At 44.3% G+C, this 19,061-nt stretch overlaps 1 protein-coding gene across 1 annotated transcript in view; it reads right to left on the bottom strand.

Moving 5' to 3' along the window:
• Positions 1 to 863: 863 nt before the first annotated feature.
• Positions 864 to 19,061, bottom strand: part of FAM76A (family with sequence similarity 76 member A) — a gene marked incomplete at both ends in the record, with an annotated part of 34,560 nt that continues 16,362 nt past the window's right edge. The window contains 6 exon segments of the mRNA XM_080690431.1: positions 864 to 950; positions 1,762 to 1,863; positions 6,014 to 6,149; positions 17,989 to 17,995; positions 17,998 to 18,023; positions 18,025 to 18,117. Coding sequence (XP_080546557.1) covers positions 864 to 950; positions 1,762 to 1,863; positions 6,014 to 6,149; positions 17,989 to 17,995; positions 17,998 to 18,023; positions 18,025 to 18,117 — 451 coding nt within the window.

The raw sequence follows: 19,061 nt of genomic DNA, 5'->3' as shown, positions 1-19,061 counted from the left end.
TTACTTAAAAGGACAGACTGTTCAAATCCTTGCAACCTCCCTTAAGTATCTCCTAAAATGCTCTCCCAAGAAATCCTCCAAAAGGCACTTAACTCCATACTTATGCATTGAATATTTTACCTTAGCAATCAGTTTTTAAGACTCTAAGGTAACAAGAAAGAAAAAAATCTGATACTTTTACTAAAAGCTAGAGACTAGGACTGCTTTTTTTCCCCCAAGAGGCATCACTTTTACAAGAACTAGCTAGGCTACCATTATTCCTTTATCAAGAAAAAGTTTCATTTTTAAAAAATAAATAAAACTCTGGCTATACATAGTACAAAGTTCATACATAATATACCTGGAAAAAACCCAAGAGTTTACCCTGAAGCAAAAGGTTTACTGGAGAGAGAACGCCTCTCTCATTGTACCAAGTCTGAGAGTGGCAGTTCTAAAAGTCCCGAGGGTGGCAGTGATGTACAGTTAATGCCAAACTATTTGCTCATGGGTATGGCAGGACGCAATGATGGACGGAAAATCATTCTGCACATAACACTGAGCAGTGGCCACCACAAGAAAAAAACAGTACGGAAACAGAGAGAATAAAATCACGGGAGGGGGAGAGAGCGAGGAGGAGGAGGAAGAGGAAAGGAATAGAAGTTGAGAAAGAGAAAGGCGAGTTTAAAATCCCACACACTCAAGCATGCAGTCATACAACAGCACAAACCAGGTGTTTCCATTCAGCCCACTGCAATCGCACAAAGAAGGATAACTGTAATAAAATAGAGATTTCTTAAGAAAGCTTGCAATTCCCAGAGAACAGCCAGGTCTCCAGCCCCAACCCTGGAAGCCTCTGTCTGCTGTTGCTGGGAGCTCTCGCGGGCTCACGGGGAGGTGATAGCCCCTGACTTCTCCGACTTCTTGCTCTTGGACAAAGCAGCTGCCTGCTTCAGGAGCTCTCGGTTTTTGGCCTAAAAAAGTAAAAATTAAAAATCAGTGCAAGAAAGATGTTTTTAACAGGATAGAAGATGTTGTCCATGCAGTGTAAACTTAACAAGCAATACTACTAATCAATAATGGGATGTTTTCCATGCAGATGTGAAGGCAAACAGTGTAGGGGGTCAGGAAGAGATGAACAATTCTAGAGACAGAAACAGAAAGCTCTAGGGCTTGACACTTGGTTCAAGGAACAAAGTATTTGCGACAGGTTAATCAGTGAGTCTCAGTCTCTGGAGACTCACGGGTACAAAAGGTTGCTTTAAGCAAATTCTGGAGTGCTTTAATGAGCTGGATAAACAATCTATAATTCAGACATCTGGGATCATATCTGGCATATGCAAAAATCAAGAAACATATTTATTAATTCCACTCCCTTTGAGAGAAAATGATCAGAATGCATCCAAGAGCAAAACAATAAAAGATATCCAAAAGAGGAAGTAATTCAATATGTCAATAGAGAAAAAAATCTAAGACATGATTTATTTCCTTCCTTCCTTCCTTTCTTCCTTTCTTTTTCTTTCTTTCTTTCTTTTCTTGCAGTACTGGGTATGGAACCCGCATTCTACCTCTGAGCTACACCCCCAGCCTTGTTTTTTATTCTTTATTTTGAAACAGCGTCTCACTGAGTTGCAAAGGGCCTCAGTAAGTAGCTGAGGCTGTTGGTGAACCTCAATCCTCCTGTCTCAGCCTCCCGAATGCTGGGATTACAAGCGTGCGCCACCACGCCGGGCTAAGACATGATTTCTTAAAGTACAATCAAGCCAAGTACATGAGGTCAGTTACCTGCAACTGTTCTGTAACTTCTTTGTGGGTTTTCTCCATTTGGTTCATTTTGGCCCTCATCTGAGATTCCTGGTACTGAAAATCGGCCTTCAACTCTGTAATCTGAGAGGAAAGGGCAGGATGAGCAGAAGAAATTTCTGTGCAATGGAAAGTGCTTTGGTACCAGAGACCTAAGTGGTTCCACAAATCAAGGATCCAGGGCTTCCGTGCAGATTCATACCTACATCAAAGCCAGGGAGTAGCCTATACTTTTCCTAAAGTTTTCCTTAAGAACGTACAAAATCCTCAGTTATACTGCCTTCCTCCCACAGATGGGGTCTCACTGTTGCCCAGGCTGGCACAAACTCCAGGCCTCTAGTGATCCTTCTGTCTCAGTCTCTCAAATGCAGGGCTATATGCATGCATCACTGTACCCTACTCTGAATTTACATTTCTATTCCCATTCTCTTGTCTGTGTCTCTGTCTCTCTGTCTCTCTGTCTCTCTGTCTCTCTGTCTGTCTCTCTCTCTCTCATACTAAGGAATAAAGGTAGGGTCTCTCAAAGACTGACCTATACCCTCACTCCAGTCCCTTCACTTTTTTTCTTTTTGTGTGTGTGTAATGCTGGGGATGGAACCCAGGGGCATTCTACCTTCAAGCTACACCCCCATCCCTATTTATTTATTTAGCCATCTTGGGATGGAACCCAGGGGCATTCTACCTCTGAGCTACACCTCCTGTCCTATTGTTTATTCTTTATTTTGAAAAAGGGTCTCACTGAGTTGCAGAGGGCCTCACTAAGTAGCTGAGGCTGTCCGCAACTGGAACCCTCCTGTGTCAGCCTCCCAAATGCTGGGATTACAAGCGTGCACCACCACGCCTGGCCCCAGCCCTATTTTTTATTCTTTATTTTGAAACGGTCTCACTAAGTTGCAGAGGGCCTCATTAAGTAGCTGAGGATGGCCACGAACCTGCAATCCTCCTGTCTCAGCCTCCCAAGTATTGGGATTACAAGCGTGGGCCACCACGCCCAGCTCTCTTTAATTTATTTGGAGATGGGAACTCAATATATTGCTGAGAGTCTTGCTATGTTGCTGAAGCTATCCTCAAACCTGGGATCCTTTTGTCTCCCAGGTACTGGAACTACAGATGTGCAGCACCAGGCCCGGCTTAGAAATGGAGTGGGCCGCTTAGTAAGGGAGCTGTGAGCAATGAAGTACAATGATGTAAAGTCATGGAAGCAGCCAGGCGCGGTGGCGCAGGCTTGGAATCCCAGCATTCGGGAGGCTGAGACCAGAGGATCGCGGTTCGCAGACAGCCTCGGCTACTTAGTGAGGCCCTCCGCAACTCAGTGAGACCGTTTCAAAATAAAGAATGCCGGGCGTGGTGGCTCACGCTTGTAATCCCTGCGCGCTTGGGAGGCTGAGACAGGAGGATCGCACAGGTTCGAAGCCAGCCTCAGCTACTTAGTGAGGCTCTCAGCAACTTAGTGAGACCCTGTTTCCAAATAAAATATAAAATAGGTCTGGGAGTATAGCCCGGAGGTAGAAAGTCCCTGGGTTCCACCCCCAGTACCAGCAAAAAAAAAAAAAAATAATAAATAAATAAATAAATAAAATAAATAAATAAAAATAAAAAAACTAGGGCAGGGGGTGTAGCTCGGAGGTCAAATGCCCCTGGGTTCTATCCCCAGACCCGCAAATATAAATATATAAATAAATAATTGAATTAAAAAAAAAAAGAGTCATGGAAGAAGGCTCACCTGAACACTGTCCAAGGAAGCCAGTGCATCAGCCCATATTTCTTTGCGGGTCTGGGGATGGAACCCAGGGGTATTCCACCTCCGAGCTACACTTCCTGCCCTATTTTTTATTCTTTATTTTGAAACCGGGTCTCACTGAGTTGCAGAGGGCCTCACTAAGTAGCTGAGGCTGTCCGTGAACCACGATCCTTTGGTCTCAGCCTCCCGAATGCTGGGATTACAAGCGTGCACCACCACGCCTGGCTTGCCCATATACTTTGAGAATTACTGTTCCACATACATGGCATCTCCTTAATAAGAGATGAAGACATCAGGCTCTTTTAGCCTGAGAGCATTAAACATTTTTTTTTTCTTTTGGTCCTGGGGATTGAACCTAGGGAAATCCTACCTCCAGGCTACAACCCAGCCCCTTTTTTTGTTTTGAGGTACTGGGGATGGAACCCAGGAACATTCTACCTCTGAGTTACACCCCCAGCCCTATCTATCTATCTATCTATCTATCTATCTATCTATCTATCTATTTAGTGGTGCTGGGGATGGAACCCAGGGGCATTCTACTTTTGAGCTATACCCACCCAGCCCTATTCTTTCTTCTTCTTTTTTTTTGTGGTGCTAGGGGTGGAACCCAGAGGCTTTCTACCTCCGAGCTATACTCCCAGACCTATATATATATTTTTGAAACAGGGTCTCATAAGTTTCCAAGAGCCTCACTAAGTAGCTGAGGCTGGCTTCAAACCTGTGTGATCCTCCTGTCTCAGCCTCCCAAGCGGCGGCGGGGTTGGGGGTGGGGTGGGGTGGGGAGGTGGAATTACAAGTGTGCACCACCACGCCTGGCTCCTTTTTTTTTTTTTGGTGATACTGGGGTTCCTGGAAGCCCTTCTACTTCTGGGCTACACTCCCAGACCTATTTTTATACTTTTTTAATTTACAAACAGGGTCTCTTAAGCCAGCACAGCTGGCTTCGAACCTGTGCAATCCTCCTGTCTCCGCCTCCCAAGTGCGGGGATTACAAGTGTGCGCCACCACACCCGGCATCCTATTTTTTATTCTTTATTTTGAAACAGGGTCTCAGCAAGTTGCAGAGGGCCTCACTAATAGCTGAGGCTGGCTGCAAACCCAGATCCTCCTGTCTCAGCCTCCCAAATGCTGGGATTATAAGCGTGCGCCACCATGTTTGTGTTGAAACAGGGTCTCACTAGGTTGATGAGTTTTACTTCCTACTGAGGCTGTCCTCGAACCTACGATCCTCTTGTCTCAGCCTCCCTAGTACTAGGATTTCAGGCATTCACCACCACACCAGGCTGAGTGTGTGTGTGTGTGTGTGTGTGTGTGTGTGTGTGTGTGTGTGAGAGAGAGAGAGAGAGAGAGAGAGAGAGAGAGAGAGAGAGAGAAAGGGGGGGAGGGAGGGAGGAAGGGAGGGAGGGAGGGAGGAGATGCGAGGGGAAAGGAGGGGAGGGGAGGGGAAGAGAGGAAAGATAGAGAGGGGTGAGAAAGGGAGGGAGATAGATTAGATAGATAAGACAGATACTGGGGATTTTTGTGTGTGGTGCTAGGGATTGAATCCAGGGACATTCTACTCTGAGCTACATCCTCAGCCCTACTTTAACTTTATTTTGAAACAGAGTCTTGATAAGTTGATCACAGTCTCACTACTTGCTGAAGCTGTCCTTGAACCTGTAATCCTCCTGTCTCATCCTCCCAAGTACTGGGATTATAGGTGTGTACCACACCTGGTTGTGATATTGCAGACTGAACCCAGGCTTGTTCCACCACTGAGCTACACCCCCAGTCCTCTTTTTGTGTGTGTGGTACTGGGGATTGAACCTAGAGACATTCTACCTCTGAGCTATACCCCAGCCCTATTTTTATTTTTTAGTTTGAAACAGAGTCTTGCTAAGTTGCAGATGGCCTCACAAAGTTGCTGAGGCTAGCCGCGAACCCAGGATCCTCCCGTCTCAGCCTCCCAAGTACTGGGATTATGAGCATTTTCCACCATGACTAGCTTATTTTTTTAGTTTGAAACAGGGTCTTACTAAGTTGCTGAGGTTGGCTTTGCACCTGTGATCCTCCTGTCTCAGTCTCCCAAGTACTAGAATTACAGGGGTACACCACCATGCCGGCTTCTTCCATCCCAATTCCATGTTCATTCAGCACGTTCTGATTATGCAACCTTCCGAGGTAGCGGACACTGAGAATGGTAGTATATGCTGTTATATGCTCCGCTGTGAATCTCTGTTAATTAACTTGGTTAATAACTAGTCTCTCAAAATGTAAGCTCCCTCCAAAATGCAAAGAAAAATCAGCTTTCTGAACCCACTTGGCTTAGGTGACCAAGGTAATGCCATCCCATGAATGATACTAGCAACCGGCTGGCCTCTTCCCAGGACACGGCAACCTTGCAAGGGGTCTCTCACAAAGCTCCGTGGTAAATGCCAGCAATTGTTGGTATCGGCACGCTCCACACCACACAGCTTTTCTTGCATCATTCCGGTCTGGAGTGTTAAACCATACCTTTTTTTCTTTCTCTAAGATCATTTGATCCTTTTGATGCAACATCTTCTTCAGAGTAGCTACCTCTTCCTTCAGTTGGGCAATGATGACAAAGTGGTCAGTGCCTGGTGAGTCCAGAGCCAGATCTGGGGAAAAGCTAAGTAGAGAAATGAAGGGAAATGATTGTAAGGTAGATGCAGAAGCTCTGTCTGCCTGAGAATGCATCTCAGGCCACTTGACTCCGCGCTGCCCGTAGTCAAGTGAATCCCTGGCAGCAAGCACACAGTTTACACACGCCAAGTTCAAGAGCATTTGCTGAAGGTGAGCTGAATAGGTGAGGTGGTCACTGGAAAACGACACCAACCTGAACCGCAACCCAGCAGCAAGCAGCAGCATCTCTCATGTTCTGGACTACAGTAAATGCCACTGCCAGGTGTAGTGGAGCACGCTTGTAATCCCAGTTCTTGGGAGGTTGAGACAGGAGGATCGTGCAGGTTCAAAGCCAGCCTCAGCCACTTAGTGAGGCTCTCAGCAACTTAGACCTTGTTTCCAAATAAAATATAAAAGATGTTGGGGGTATAGCCCTGAGGTAGAATACCCTTGGTTTTGGGTTCCTTTGGATTCCCTCCCCAGTACCACAAATAAATAAATAAATAAATAAATAAATAAATAAATAATTAAATAATAAAGAGAAAAAGAAAGAGAGAGAGAGAGAGAGCGCGCGCGCGCGCAACATTCCAAAGGACCCTGTCCAGGTTCACTATAAAACCCCACTGATTTACTGCTAAAACAGTCATGTTTGTGAATAGATGGCTTCCCTAGAATTCTAGGCAGATTAGAAATTGTAAACTTGCTGGGCATGGTGGCCCACACTTGTAATCCCAGTACTTAGGAGGCTGAGAAAGAAGGATCCTGGGTTCCCAGCCATTCTCTGCAAATTAGTGAGGCCTTGTTACAAAATAAAGAATAAAAAATAGAAGCCAGGCATGGTGGCAAGCACTTGTGATCCCAGTACTTGGGAGGCTGAGACAGGAGGATCCAGGTTCACAGACAGCCTCAATTACATAGTAGGGTGCTCCACGACATCATAGTGAGGTGAGACCCTGTTTCAAAATAAAGAATAAAAAACAGGGCTGGGGGTGTAGCTCAGAGGTAAATGCCCCTAGCTTTAATCCCCAGTACAAAAATAAGGGAAAAAAAATTAAAATTAGGAGCCAGAGCCGGGCGTGGTGGCGCACGCTTGTAATCCCCGCGCTTGGGAGGCTGAGACAGGAGGATCACGCGGGTTCAAAGCCAGCCGCGGGCGCTGGCTTAGGAGACCCTGTTTCCAAATAAAAATGTAAAAATAGGTCTGGGAGTGTAGCCTGGAGGTAGAAAGGCTTCCAGGAACCCCAGTACCACAAAAAAAAAAAAAAAAAAAAAAAGAGCCGGGCATGGTGGCGCACACTTGTAATCCCAGCATTTGGGAGGCTGAGACCAGAGGATCGCGATTCGCAGACAGCCTCAGCTACTTAGTGAGGCCCTCTTCAACTTAATGAAACCCTGTTTCAAAATAAAGAATAAAAAATAGGGCTGGGGGTATAGCTCAGAGGTCGAATGCCCTGGGTACCATCCCCAGACCCACAAAAATAAATAAATAAAATAAAAATAGGGCTAGGAGTATAGTTTGGAGGTAGAATGCCCGAGTTCAATCCCCAATTACACACACACACACACACACACACACACACACACACACACACACACACACACAGTAAGCTCTGTAAGCTTGTGCATTTGAGGCTTGACCCCAAGCCTTGTAATGAGATGCCGTTCATGAGAGGCCACTGCATTCCATCCCAGGAACAGTCAATTCTTTTGTTAAAAAAAAATATTTATTTATTTATTTTTATGGTACTGGGGATGGAACCCAGGGGCCTTCTACCTCTGGGCTACACTCCCAGACCTATTTCATATTTTATTTGGAGATAGGGTCTCTTAAGCCAGCTGAGGCTGGCTTTGTACCTGCGCGATCCTCCTGTCTCAGCCTCCCAAGCGCGGCATTACAAGCATAGGAAGGTAACCACACTGCAACTGGCCCACAGACTGTTATTTCCAGTATCAGTAATGTTATAACATTCAGTTAGGAAACAAAGAGGTGGCAAACTCCAAAGTCACGTCATAACCTGGATATTTAACGATTCCTTCCCATCTGTTTTATTGGAAAAATTTATTTTTATCAAAGTGCTAGGTAAACTGAGAGCAGTAGCACATGCCTGTAATCCCAGTACTTGGGAGGCTGAAACAAGTAGGATCACAGGTTCAAGACCAGCCTCAGAAACATAGCCAGACAGAAGTTGGGAGGCTGAGACAGGATGATCACAGATTTACAGGCAGCCTCAGCAACTTGGTGAGATCCTTTTTCAAAATAAAAAATAAAAAAACAGGGCTGGAGTATAGCTTGGAATGGCCCTGGGTTTAACCACTAGTATTGCATTTTTTTTTAAGTATTGCATTAGAGAGAGAGAAAAGAAACACAGCCAGACTCTCAGCAAGCTGGTGAGACCCTGCTTCCAAACAGAAACATAAAAATGGCCGGAGGTGTTGCTGAGGTGCAAGGCCTCTGAGTTCAACCCCCAGAACAACAACAAAAAAAGCCAGGCAGACACTATATCCTTTTAGCAGAGTCTCCCAACCAGGACCCAATTCAGGGTATCTATAACCCCTGAAATTATACGTGCAATCTTGTCCACACATCCAGTGAACAGTCTTTCGGGTGAGGACCCAGAGCTCTCAGTGGCTTATTAAGAGGGGCCTCAAGTCTAATGAGCTGAGTAGTCATTGTGAAAGAGCCAAATCTCATTCTCCTCTAGAGGATTCCCAAGGGACCTCTTTATTTTTCCTTGGATAATGATGCTATTGTTGTGTGTGTGTGTGTGTGTGTGTGTGTGTGTGTGTGTGTGTGCGCGCGCGCGCAGAATCCAGGGCCTTCTACCTTCAGGCTATACCCCCAGCCCTATTTTATTTATTTGGAAACAAGGTCCTCACTAAATTGCTGATGTTGGCTTCAAACCTGTGATCCTCCTGTGTCAGGCTCCCAAGTACTGGGATTACAGGTGTGTGCCACCATACTTAGATTGTATAATCTTCTTTTTTTTATGGTACTGGGGATTGAACCTAAGGGCATTCCACCTCTGAGATACACCCCAAGCCCTATTTTTTATTCTCTCTCTCTCTTTTTTTTTTTTTTGCAGTACTGGGGTTGGAACCCAGGGGCATTCTACCTCCAAGCTCTACCTCAAACCCTATGTTTTGTTCTTTATTTTGAAACAGGGTCTCACTAAGTTGTAGAGGGCCTCACTTAGTAGTAGCTGAGGCTGCCTACAAACCCGATCCTCTGTCTCTGCCTCCCAAGTACTGGGATTACCCGGCCAGCTCTATTTTTTTTTTTATTCTTTATTTAATACAGGGTCTCGCAGAGGCCCCTACTAAGTAGCTGAGGCTGTCCACGAACCGCAATCCTCCTACCTCAGCATCCCAAATGCTGGGAATTATAAGCATGTACCACCATGCCAAGCTTTTTTTTTTTTTTTTTGTAAACAAGAGCACAAAACCACTTTTATTAATTTTCCATTAAATCCTTAAAAATATGGAACGCTTCACAAATTTGCATGTCGTCCTTGTGTAGGAGTCATTCTAATATTCTCTGTATCTTTCCAATTTTACTATACATGCTGCCAAAGAAAGCACTATTTTTTATTCTTGATTTTAAAACAGGGTCTTACTAAGTTGCGGAGAGCTTCACTAAGTAACTAAGGCTGGCTGTGAACCTGTGATCTTCAATCCTCCTGTCTGTACAATCTTTGTGTGTGTGTGTGTGTGTGTGTGTGTGTGTGTGTGTGGTACTGGAGGTGGAACCCAGGGGCTTTTCTACCTCCAGGCTATACTCCCAGACCTATTTTATACTTTATTTGGAAACAGGATCTCACTCCCAAGGGCAGGAATTACAAGGTGCGCCACCACGCCCAGCTGTACAATCTTTAAAATAACATACACACGTGTTTTTCCTAAGCGGACACTGTATATCTGATTCCCAATTTCATATGTCAGTAGAGCAACAACTCATAGTTTCCCCTTGCTGTAGGTAGTTCTTTCCTGCATTTTTTTTTTGGGGGGGGGGTGCTGAATCAAACCCAAGGCCTCCTACACTCTAGGCAAGCATTCTACCACCAAACTACACCACATTTGAAGTCGGACACAGTGGTGCACACTTGTAATCCCAGTACTTGGGAAGCTGAGACAGGAGGATCACAGGTTCAAGACCAATCTCAGAATTTAGTGAGACTTGGCAACCTAGAAAGACACTGTTTCAAAAAATAAAACCATCCAGGCAGGTTGGCACATGCTTGTAATCCAAGTGCTTGGGAGGCTGAGGGAGGAGGATCGCAGGTTCACAGCCAGTCTCAGCGACTCAGTGAGGCCCTCTGCAACTTAGTGAGCCTCTGTTTCAAAACAAAGAATAAAAAATAGGGCTGGGGGTATAGGTTTGATGTAGAATGTCCTTGGGTTTAATCCCCAGTACTTCAAAAAATAAAAAATAAAATAATAACATAAAATAGTGCAAGGTTGTAGCTCAGAGGTAGAGTGCCCCTGATTTCAATCTAGCACCAAAAAAAAAAAAAAAAAAAAAAAAAAAGTATTTTGAGATAGGGTCTTACTAAGTTGCCCGGGCTGGCCTCAAATTTCACAATCCTGCTGCTCATTCTACCGAGTAGCTGGGATTACAGGCATGCTCTACCGTGCCCAGCTCTTTATCTTAAACCACATCTAATAAACAGCATTTTTCTACACAGGAAGAAACTCCAAATAGCAAGCCTGAATACTGGATATACTTCCTCACTGTTATCAAGTCAAACGTTCCTATGGCTGGAGGTAGGAGACACAGTCCACTGATGTAACGTTGCCCCCACCCCAGCCTAATGTAGCACGAGAAACATGGCAGAGAAAGAATGACTGATGCTTTCATACTGGCAAACTCCAAAGTCACGCCATAATCTGGATGTTCAACAGAATATTTACACTTCATACTGATGAATGTAAGGAATTACTGGATAACAAACACCAAATGTGGAACAATAGGGCACGCAGAAGAGTTTTTTTTTTTTTTTCTTTTTTTTTTTTTGGTGGTACTGGGGTTCCTGGAAGCCCTTCTACCTCCGGGATACACTCCCACGGGCTACACTCCCAGACCTATTTTTTAACATTTTTATGTGGAAACAGAGTCTCTTAAGCCAGCGAGACTGGCTCCGAACCAGCGCGATCCTCCTGTCTCCGCCTCCCAAGCGCGGGGATTACAAGCGTGCGCCACCACGCCCGGCCAGAAGAGAGTTTTGAAAGGATCGATCTCAATCTCCACCAATTTCAGATCCAGAAGGGTCTTTCTATCTGCAGCCTCACATCTGCTTCAGTACCTAAAGAAGACGCATCTTTCCTATCTCAACCCAACAGTCTATTTGAACCCATGATTATAGCAATAAATGCAGCAGTAATGATCTGGTCTAAGTAACTTGTCATTGTCTCTAAAGCTCCTACGGCTCTGCTCTACTTGCCTCTGTCGCAGTGCCCTGCCACAAACGCACTCCTGCTTACGCTGTGCTGGGCCTGAGCTCTCAGACTCCTGAACTCTTGGTTCAATAAGAACAGCTAGAAATGAAAAAAGAGATGACTATGTTAGCGGAACAGAAAAGCCAGTCTCTGACAGAGAATTCTCTGTTTCTCCAGGAAACTTATCTTTTCCCAAAGCTGTTAATATAAGAATTCTCCTCGGTTGGGCCAAATCCTGCCTCCCTGCCACCCTGGACATGGGTCCTGAGTCTGTTCTCAAAGGCCACACAGATGTACAGTCTTTCAGGCACATTTCAGAGGGAGGATAAAATGAGAGTACAAAGAAAAGAAGCTCCTTAGAAACGATACGTCACAGGTGTACCTGACTCCCACCCACTATTAAGACTGCTTTTTTATAGTTTATGACAGTAACTATGGTTAAAAACTAATGGGTACATCTTCACAAGGAAGGAAGACTAGACATAAACTCAGATTTTCCTCAAATTAGACTTCCGGGAAGATGGTGACCGAGAAAAGCGGGGCTTAAGAGTCCCACTAACAACCAATCTCCATTACCACAAAAAGAGCGCCTTTCATAGCCAGAAAACACCATCACCAGAAAAACAAAAAAAACCACCAGGCTCCAGAGAGAAAGCGGACTGAGAACAGAGCTCAGGGCCACAGAGGAGACACACGCGCCCGAGGACGCGGCAGCAGCGCCATACTGCCGGCGGCAGCGGCGAACTCAACGGACGGCTACAGCAAGCCGAGGTGAGCCACTGCGGAACAGCCAGGCGGGATCTTTCGGCGCAGACAGCATTTAAAGCTCCCAGTGGCTGAGCTCAGCACACGCTGCAGGGATTCAGAGTGGAAATCAAAACCAGAGAAGAAAAAATACGCCAGCCTCATGGCCGAGGGCGTGGCAGAGGCGCCATATTGCCACCGGCGGCGGCAGCAGCAGTGAATTCACCGAGTCCAGTACAGCTACATTTGTGTACTCAAGAACAGTGAGTCAAATTGCGGGCCACAGAAGAGAAATCGCAGTATTGGGCCTCCTGGGACTTGACCCAGTGAGGGAGTGGTGGTGGCAGAGATATCACACCATAGGAGAACGTGCAACCTGGCACCCCCCATAGTTTAAAGCAGCCTCTATTGACTCCCTGGGTCCGAGACTCTGTGATACAACCCAGTAAAGGAGTAGTGGGGTCTGAGATAATACAGACTCGAGATCCAGAGCACCTTAAGTGAAGTCATAGTGACCCAAGGGAAGAACCCAGAGAAGGCACAAACCTCCGAAATCATGGGAAAGAGGAATAACACTGGAGTAATGAATGTGTACAACCCCACAACATCAGAACCTGATAAAACAGAAAATCAGAGATTTCTAGAAGATCAAATCAGGAAAATAACTGTAGAAATAATAGAGGTGCTTCGAAAAGAACTCAGAGAGAGCCAAAAAGAGATAAAGGATGCAATTAATGAAGTAAAGGCCTCAATTCAAAGCACAAACAACCGATTAGACCACATGGGGAACAGAATCTCGCTCTTAGAAGATGAGCAATCCAAAAATGAATGCATAGTTTCTAATCTAGAAAAAAATATCCAACAGCAGGAATCTGACATTGAAGAAATATGGGCCCATCTTAAGAGAGCTAACCTAAGAATAATTGGAATAGAGGAGGGAAAAGAAAGTGATACCAAAGGGATCAACAATCTCTTCAAGGAAGTAATAGCAGAAAATTTTCCAAATATAGAGCAAGAGGTTGATACACAGATCCAGGAAACTTATAGAACTCCCTTTAGACAGGATCGGAGAAGAGGATCCCCACGCCATATAATTGTCAAAATGACCAATGTGGAAGCCAAGCAGAGAATCTTAAAGGCAACAAAAACAAAGGGCCAAGTGACATTCAGAGGCAAACCAATTAGAATCACTCCAGACTTCCCAAACCAAGTCATGAGAGCCAGAAGGGCTTGGAGTAACATATTCCAAACTCTGAAAGAAAACAACTTCCAGCCAAAAATTTCCTATCCAGCAAAACTTTCTATCAAATTAGATGGAGAAATAAGAAGCTTCCATGACAAACAGAAACTGAAGGAATTTATGTCTTCAAAACCAGCGCTAGAGAAAATACTCAAAGAGATTAACTACAAAGAAGAAATAGGTAACACTCACCAGAACCAGAGAAACAAGAGTTTCCATCCAACAGACAACTAAGATTGGTTATCTGTGGAGATTCATTATTTATGTTAGTCTTTTACCTATCTCTAAGTTGTATTGTTTGCCTTTATTGTTGTTAATTTTTAGGATTTCTAGTTGGAATATTAATATACCTTCAGATATAGCATTTGGAAATATTTTATCCAATTCTATTAGTAACTTTTAACTCTGTTTACATTGTCTTTGGATATACAATATTTTCTTTTATTTTTTAGGGAGTTTGTATATTCTTCTGTTGCCTGTGCCATTGAAATCATATCCAAGAAATCACTGCCAATTTCAATGTTGTGAGGTTTTATGACCTAGATTTTCTTCTAAAAGTTTATAGTCTTAAGATTTATATTTAGGTCTTTTATCTATTTTGAGTTAATACTTGTATATGGGATTAGGTAAAGGTCCAATTTTATTCTTTTCCATGTAATTATTATTTTTCAACAATATTTAGTTAAAAGATTATTATTTCCACCACCAAATGTTCGTGGAAACCTTGTCAAAAATAACTTGACAATATAGGGAAGAATTTAGCTCTAGGCTTGTATTTAACTCCAATGGTCTATATATCTGCCTTTAGAACAGTACTACACTGTTTCAATTATTGTAGCTTTATATGGTTTGAAATCAGAAAATATATATCTGCTAGCTTTGTTCTTTTTCAAGATCGTTTTGGGTATCTAGAATTCATATTCCATATTAGGATAGATTTTTTTCTGAAAAATAAATATATAAATATATGATAGTTTCACCTAAAAAAACAGAAAAAAATATGCTCTAGTAAGAAAGAAAGCAAAAAGAAATATTGAAATGCTATCTTTAAATCATCAAACGCTTGGTATCAGACAAATGAAACTGTTATGTGAGATTATCATTTTTAATTTTGGATAAATTGCTATAATACTAGATGTCAACCACTAAGCCAAGCATGGGAAGGAGGGATGGGGAGAGAATGGGGTGGGGATCGGGTGGGGGCTGACTGGGCGATGTGTGCATGTATGTCTACAAAAGTTTGTATCCCACTATGATGTATGAATACAGTGCACCAATAAAATAAAATTAAAGAAAAAAAAAAAAAAGAGTGCGCCACCAAAAAAAAAAAAAAAAAAAAAAATTTTCCTCAAATTAAAAAACATATGTGCCGGGCGCAGTGGCGCACGCTTGTAATCCCAGCATTCGGGAGGCTGAGACCAGAGGATCACGGTTCGGGGACAGCCTCAGCTACTTATTGAGGCCCTCTACAACTCAGTGAGACCTGGTTTCAAAATAAAGAATAAAAAATAGGGCAGGGGGTATAGCTCAGAGGTTGAAAGCCCCTGGGTTCCATCCCTAGACCCGCAAAAAAAAAAAAAAAAAAAAAAAAATGTTTGTGCTGAGCATGGTGGCGCATGGTTATAATCCCAGTATTTAGGAGGCTGAGACAGGAGGATCCCAAGTTTTTGGCCAGCCTCAGCTACTTAGTGAGACCTCTGCAACTTAGTGAGACTCTGTTTCAAAATAAAGAATAAACTAGGCATGCCTGTAATCTCAGTACTTGGGAGGCTGAGACAGGAGGATCTCAGGGTCTCAGCCAGCCTCAGCTACATAGGCCCTCCACAATTTAGTGAAACACTGTTTCAAAATAAAGAATAAAAAATAGGGGTAGGGCTGTAGCATGGAGGTACAATGCCCCTAAATTCAATCCCCAGCACCACAAAAAATAAATAAATAAATAAGAGAATTACACCTAGGCATGTACACCAATCTGTAATCCCAGTACTTTGGAGGCTAACACAAGAGATTTGTAGGTTTGAGGATAGCCTCAGGAAGTGAGACTCTCATCAATCTAATGAGACCTTATTTCAAAATAAAAATAAAATAGGGCTGGTATTATAGCTCAGGGGTAGAATGCCCCTGGGTTCCATCCCCAGTTCTACAAAAAGGAGAGTAAATTGCTTTAAAAAATTAGAGAACGCGTGCGCACGCGCGCACACACACACACACACACACACACACAAATTAGAGCAGGATGTGGTGGCGCATTCCTGTGATCCTGGTACCAAGGAGGCTGAGAAAGGAGGATCACAGGTTCTAGACCAGCCTCAGTAATTTAGCAAGATTCTCATTAAACTAGTGAGACTGTTTCAAAATAAAAAATGAAGGAGCTGGGATGTAGCTCAGTGGCAAAGTGCCTGCCTTGCAGGTGTGGCACTCTGGCTTTGATCATCAGCTACAAAACAACAACAACAACAACAACCTCGAAATAAAAAAGGCTAGAGGCAAAGCTCAAAGGTAGAATCTAGGGCCCAAATCCGCGCGCGCGCGTGCGTGTGTGTGTGTGTGTGTGTGTGTGTGTTAGCATGTTGGCTGGAGGATAGCAATTTTTTTTTTTTGGTGGTACTGTGGTTCCTGGAAGCCCTTCTACCTCCGGGCTACACTCCCAGACCTATTTTTACACTTTTTAATTTGGAAACAGGGTCTCCTAAGCCAGCACGCGCGGCTGGCTTTGAACCTGCGCGATCCTCCTGTCTCTGCCTCCCAAGCGCGGGGATTACAAGCGTGCGCCACCACGCCCGGCTGGAGGATAGCAATTATGAGGCTAGCCTTGGCAACTCAGTGAGACTCTGTCCCAAAATAAAAAAAAATAAAAAGGGCTGGGATATAGCTCAATGGTAAAGTGTCCATGGATTGAATTCCCAGTATCACACACACACAAAAAAGAAGAATCAGCATTCTTTTTTTTTTTTTTTTTTTTTTTGGTGGCACTGGGGTTCCTGGAAGCCCTTCTACCTCTGGGCTACACTCCCACGGGCTACACTCCCAGACCTATTTTTTTTTAAACTTTTTTATTTGGAAACAGAGTCTCTTAAGCCAGCGAGGCTGGTTTCAAACCAGCGCGATTCTCCTGTCTCCGCCTCCCAAGCGTGGGGATTACACGCGTGCGCCACCACGCCCAGCAAAGAATCAGCATTCTATATGAGAAATCATTGCTGGTAGCCTGATGCAATGAAACAGTTTGAGCAGAGAGCCTGAGGTTTTAGTTTGGTGTATCCATGGTAACAAACAGCAAGAACAGCGTCGATATTTCAAAAATAAAATAAGCTAGTAGAAGATAAATGTAATGATTGGTGGGTTAAAACTGAGGGCATGAATGAGCATTTCTTAGGCCAAACACACCCTGGATCCCAAATGGACACAAGCAGAAACGATGGCTCTAGGGGCACAGTTCTTGGCTCCCATGCTCTGCTTTACAGGGTGCCCAGCAGGAGCACTCCTACCTGGGTGGCTGAGGCGAGAGAGAGGATTGTTGGAGCGCAGGAGTTGCCTCAAAAAAAAAAAGAAAGAAAGAAAGAAAGAAAGAAAGAAAGAAAGAAAGAAAGAAAGAAAGAAAAGGGAAAAAAGTTGGAAGAAAAGAGAGAGAGAAGCTGGGCATGGTGGCTTGTAATCCCCGTGCTTGGGAGGCAGAGACAGGAGGATCATGCAGGTTCGAAGCCAACCTTGCTGGCCTAAGAGACCCTGTTTCCAAATAAAAAGAAATATATAAGGAAATAGTTCTGGGAGTGTAGCCCGGAGGTAAAAGGGGTTTCCAGGAACTCCAATATCACAAAAAAAAAAAAAAAAACAGAAAAAAAAGAGAGAGAGAGAGGGGGGGGGAGGGAGAGGGAGAGAAGGAAGTTGGTTTTTATAGCCATGCATGTTGGCAGGGATGAAGGACAATCCATGCCTCATATACTTTTTTTTTTAAGGTATTGAAGGTAGAAAACCCAGGGGCTATACTCCCAGACCTATTTTATACTTTATTTGGAAACGGGGTCTCATTAAGTTGCTGAGGCTGGCTTCGAACCTGTGAGATCCTCCCGTCTCCCAAGCGCTGGGATTACAAGTGTGCGCCACCACGCCTGGCTCACTTTCTTCAGAATGACGAGACCAAGTGTTCAGAGAACAGTATCAGTGACCCGATATAATTTGAACATCTAAGATAAGCATTTCCAGAAGGTTCACAAAGTTTAAAACTCAAACTAGCTGTAAAAAGACACTATCTCTGCAGGATCTGAAATCAGGTTGATGCAACAGGCAGAGCAAACTTCAAAGGTGTTTTCTGTTCTGTGAATTCAGCCCTGGGCCACTCCCACACCACCCTGGGCTGGGGACTGAGAATGGGAGGTGTTTCAGAATGGAAGTGAGTCCAAGGATTTTAGGGAAGTGTGTCAGGTGGTCTCACTTCAAATGCCCGGGCCTGGAGGAACAGGAAAATGGCTGCCCAAGATTCTGTTGGGAAGCAGCCCACTGCACCCAGGTGGCTGGGGCACTCTGGACATCTGGACAAGGCAGCTCATAAGAGAAAGCATCACTGAGAAAGAAAGGAGAGTAAGGAGTAAGAATATGCATTAAGACAGGCTGAAAAGGGAACAGAAGTACCTAAAAGCATCTCTGATCCAGCACCTGCACTGGCGGCTCTGAACACTCAGGGGGTGCGGGTTACCTCTCACAGAGTAACACTACCTTATATCTGTCTCTGCTCTGCTTCTGGAAACCAACTCTTACCCGGCCTGAAGGAGTCCAGGCACAGATCACAAGGAAAACTGTTCATTTCTTGAAGTCTTAAAATCAGTGGGGAGGCACTGAGTGGATGGGAGAATTCAAGTGCTATATAACCCACTTAGAAATTCTTACATATGAAAGACACGATTCAACTGAAAACAGCTATCAGCACTGGGGATTGAACCCAAGGGTTCTCTATCTCTGAGCTATACTCCAGCCCTATTCTTTTTTTTTTTTTTTTTTTTTTTTTTAAATACTGGGAATGGAGTCCAGGGGTATTCTACTTCTGAGCTACACACCCCAAGCCCTCCTTTTTATTCTTTTTTTGTGTATGTGTGTGTTACTGGGGTTCCTGGAAGCCCTTCTACCTCCGGGCTACACTCCCAAACCTATTTTATATTTTTGAAACAGGGTCTCTTAAGCCAGTGCAGCTGGCTTCGAACCTGCGCGATCCTCCTGTCTCCGCCTCCCAAGCGCAGGGATTACAAGCATACGCCACCACACCCGGCTTATTCTTTATTTTGAAACAGGGTCTCACTGAGTTGCAAAGGGCCTAAATAGCTAAGGCTATTTATGAACCACGATCCTCCTGTCTCAGCCTCCCAAATGCTGAGATCACGAGCACGTGTCACCACCTTCTATATTTTATTTTGAAACAGGGTCTCACTAAGTTGCTAAGGGCCTCGCTGAATGGCTGAGGCTGGCTTTGAAACAGTGATCCTCCTGACTCAGCCTCCCAACTACAGGAATTAC

This window comes from Muscardinus avellanarius, assembly GCF_963383645.1.
Source record: "Muscardinus avellanarius genome assembly, chromosome: 3".
In the NCBI taxonomy this organism is placed as follows: Eukaryota; Metazoa; Chordata; class Mammalia; order Rodentia; family Gliridae; genus Muscardinus; species Muscardinus avellanarius.
This window is presented reverse-complemented; position numbering and strand designations above follow the sequence as displayed.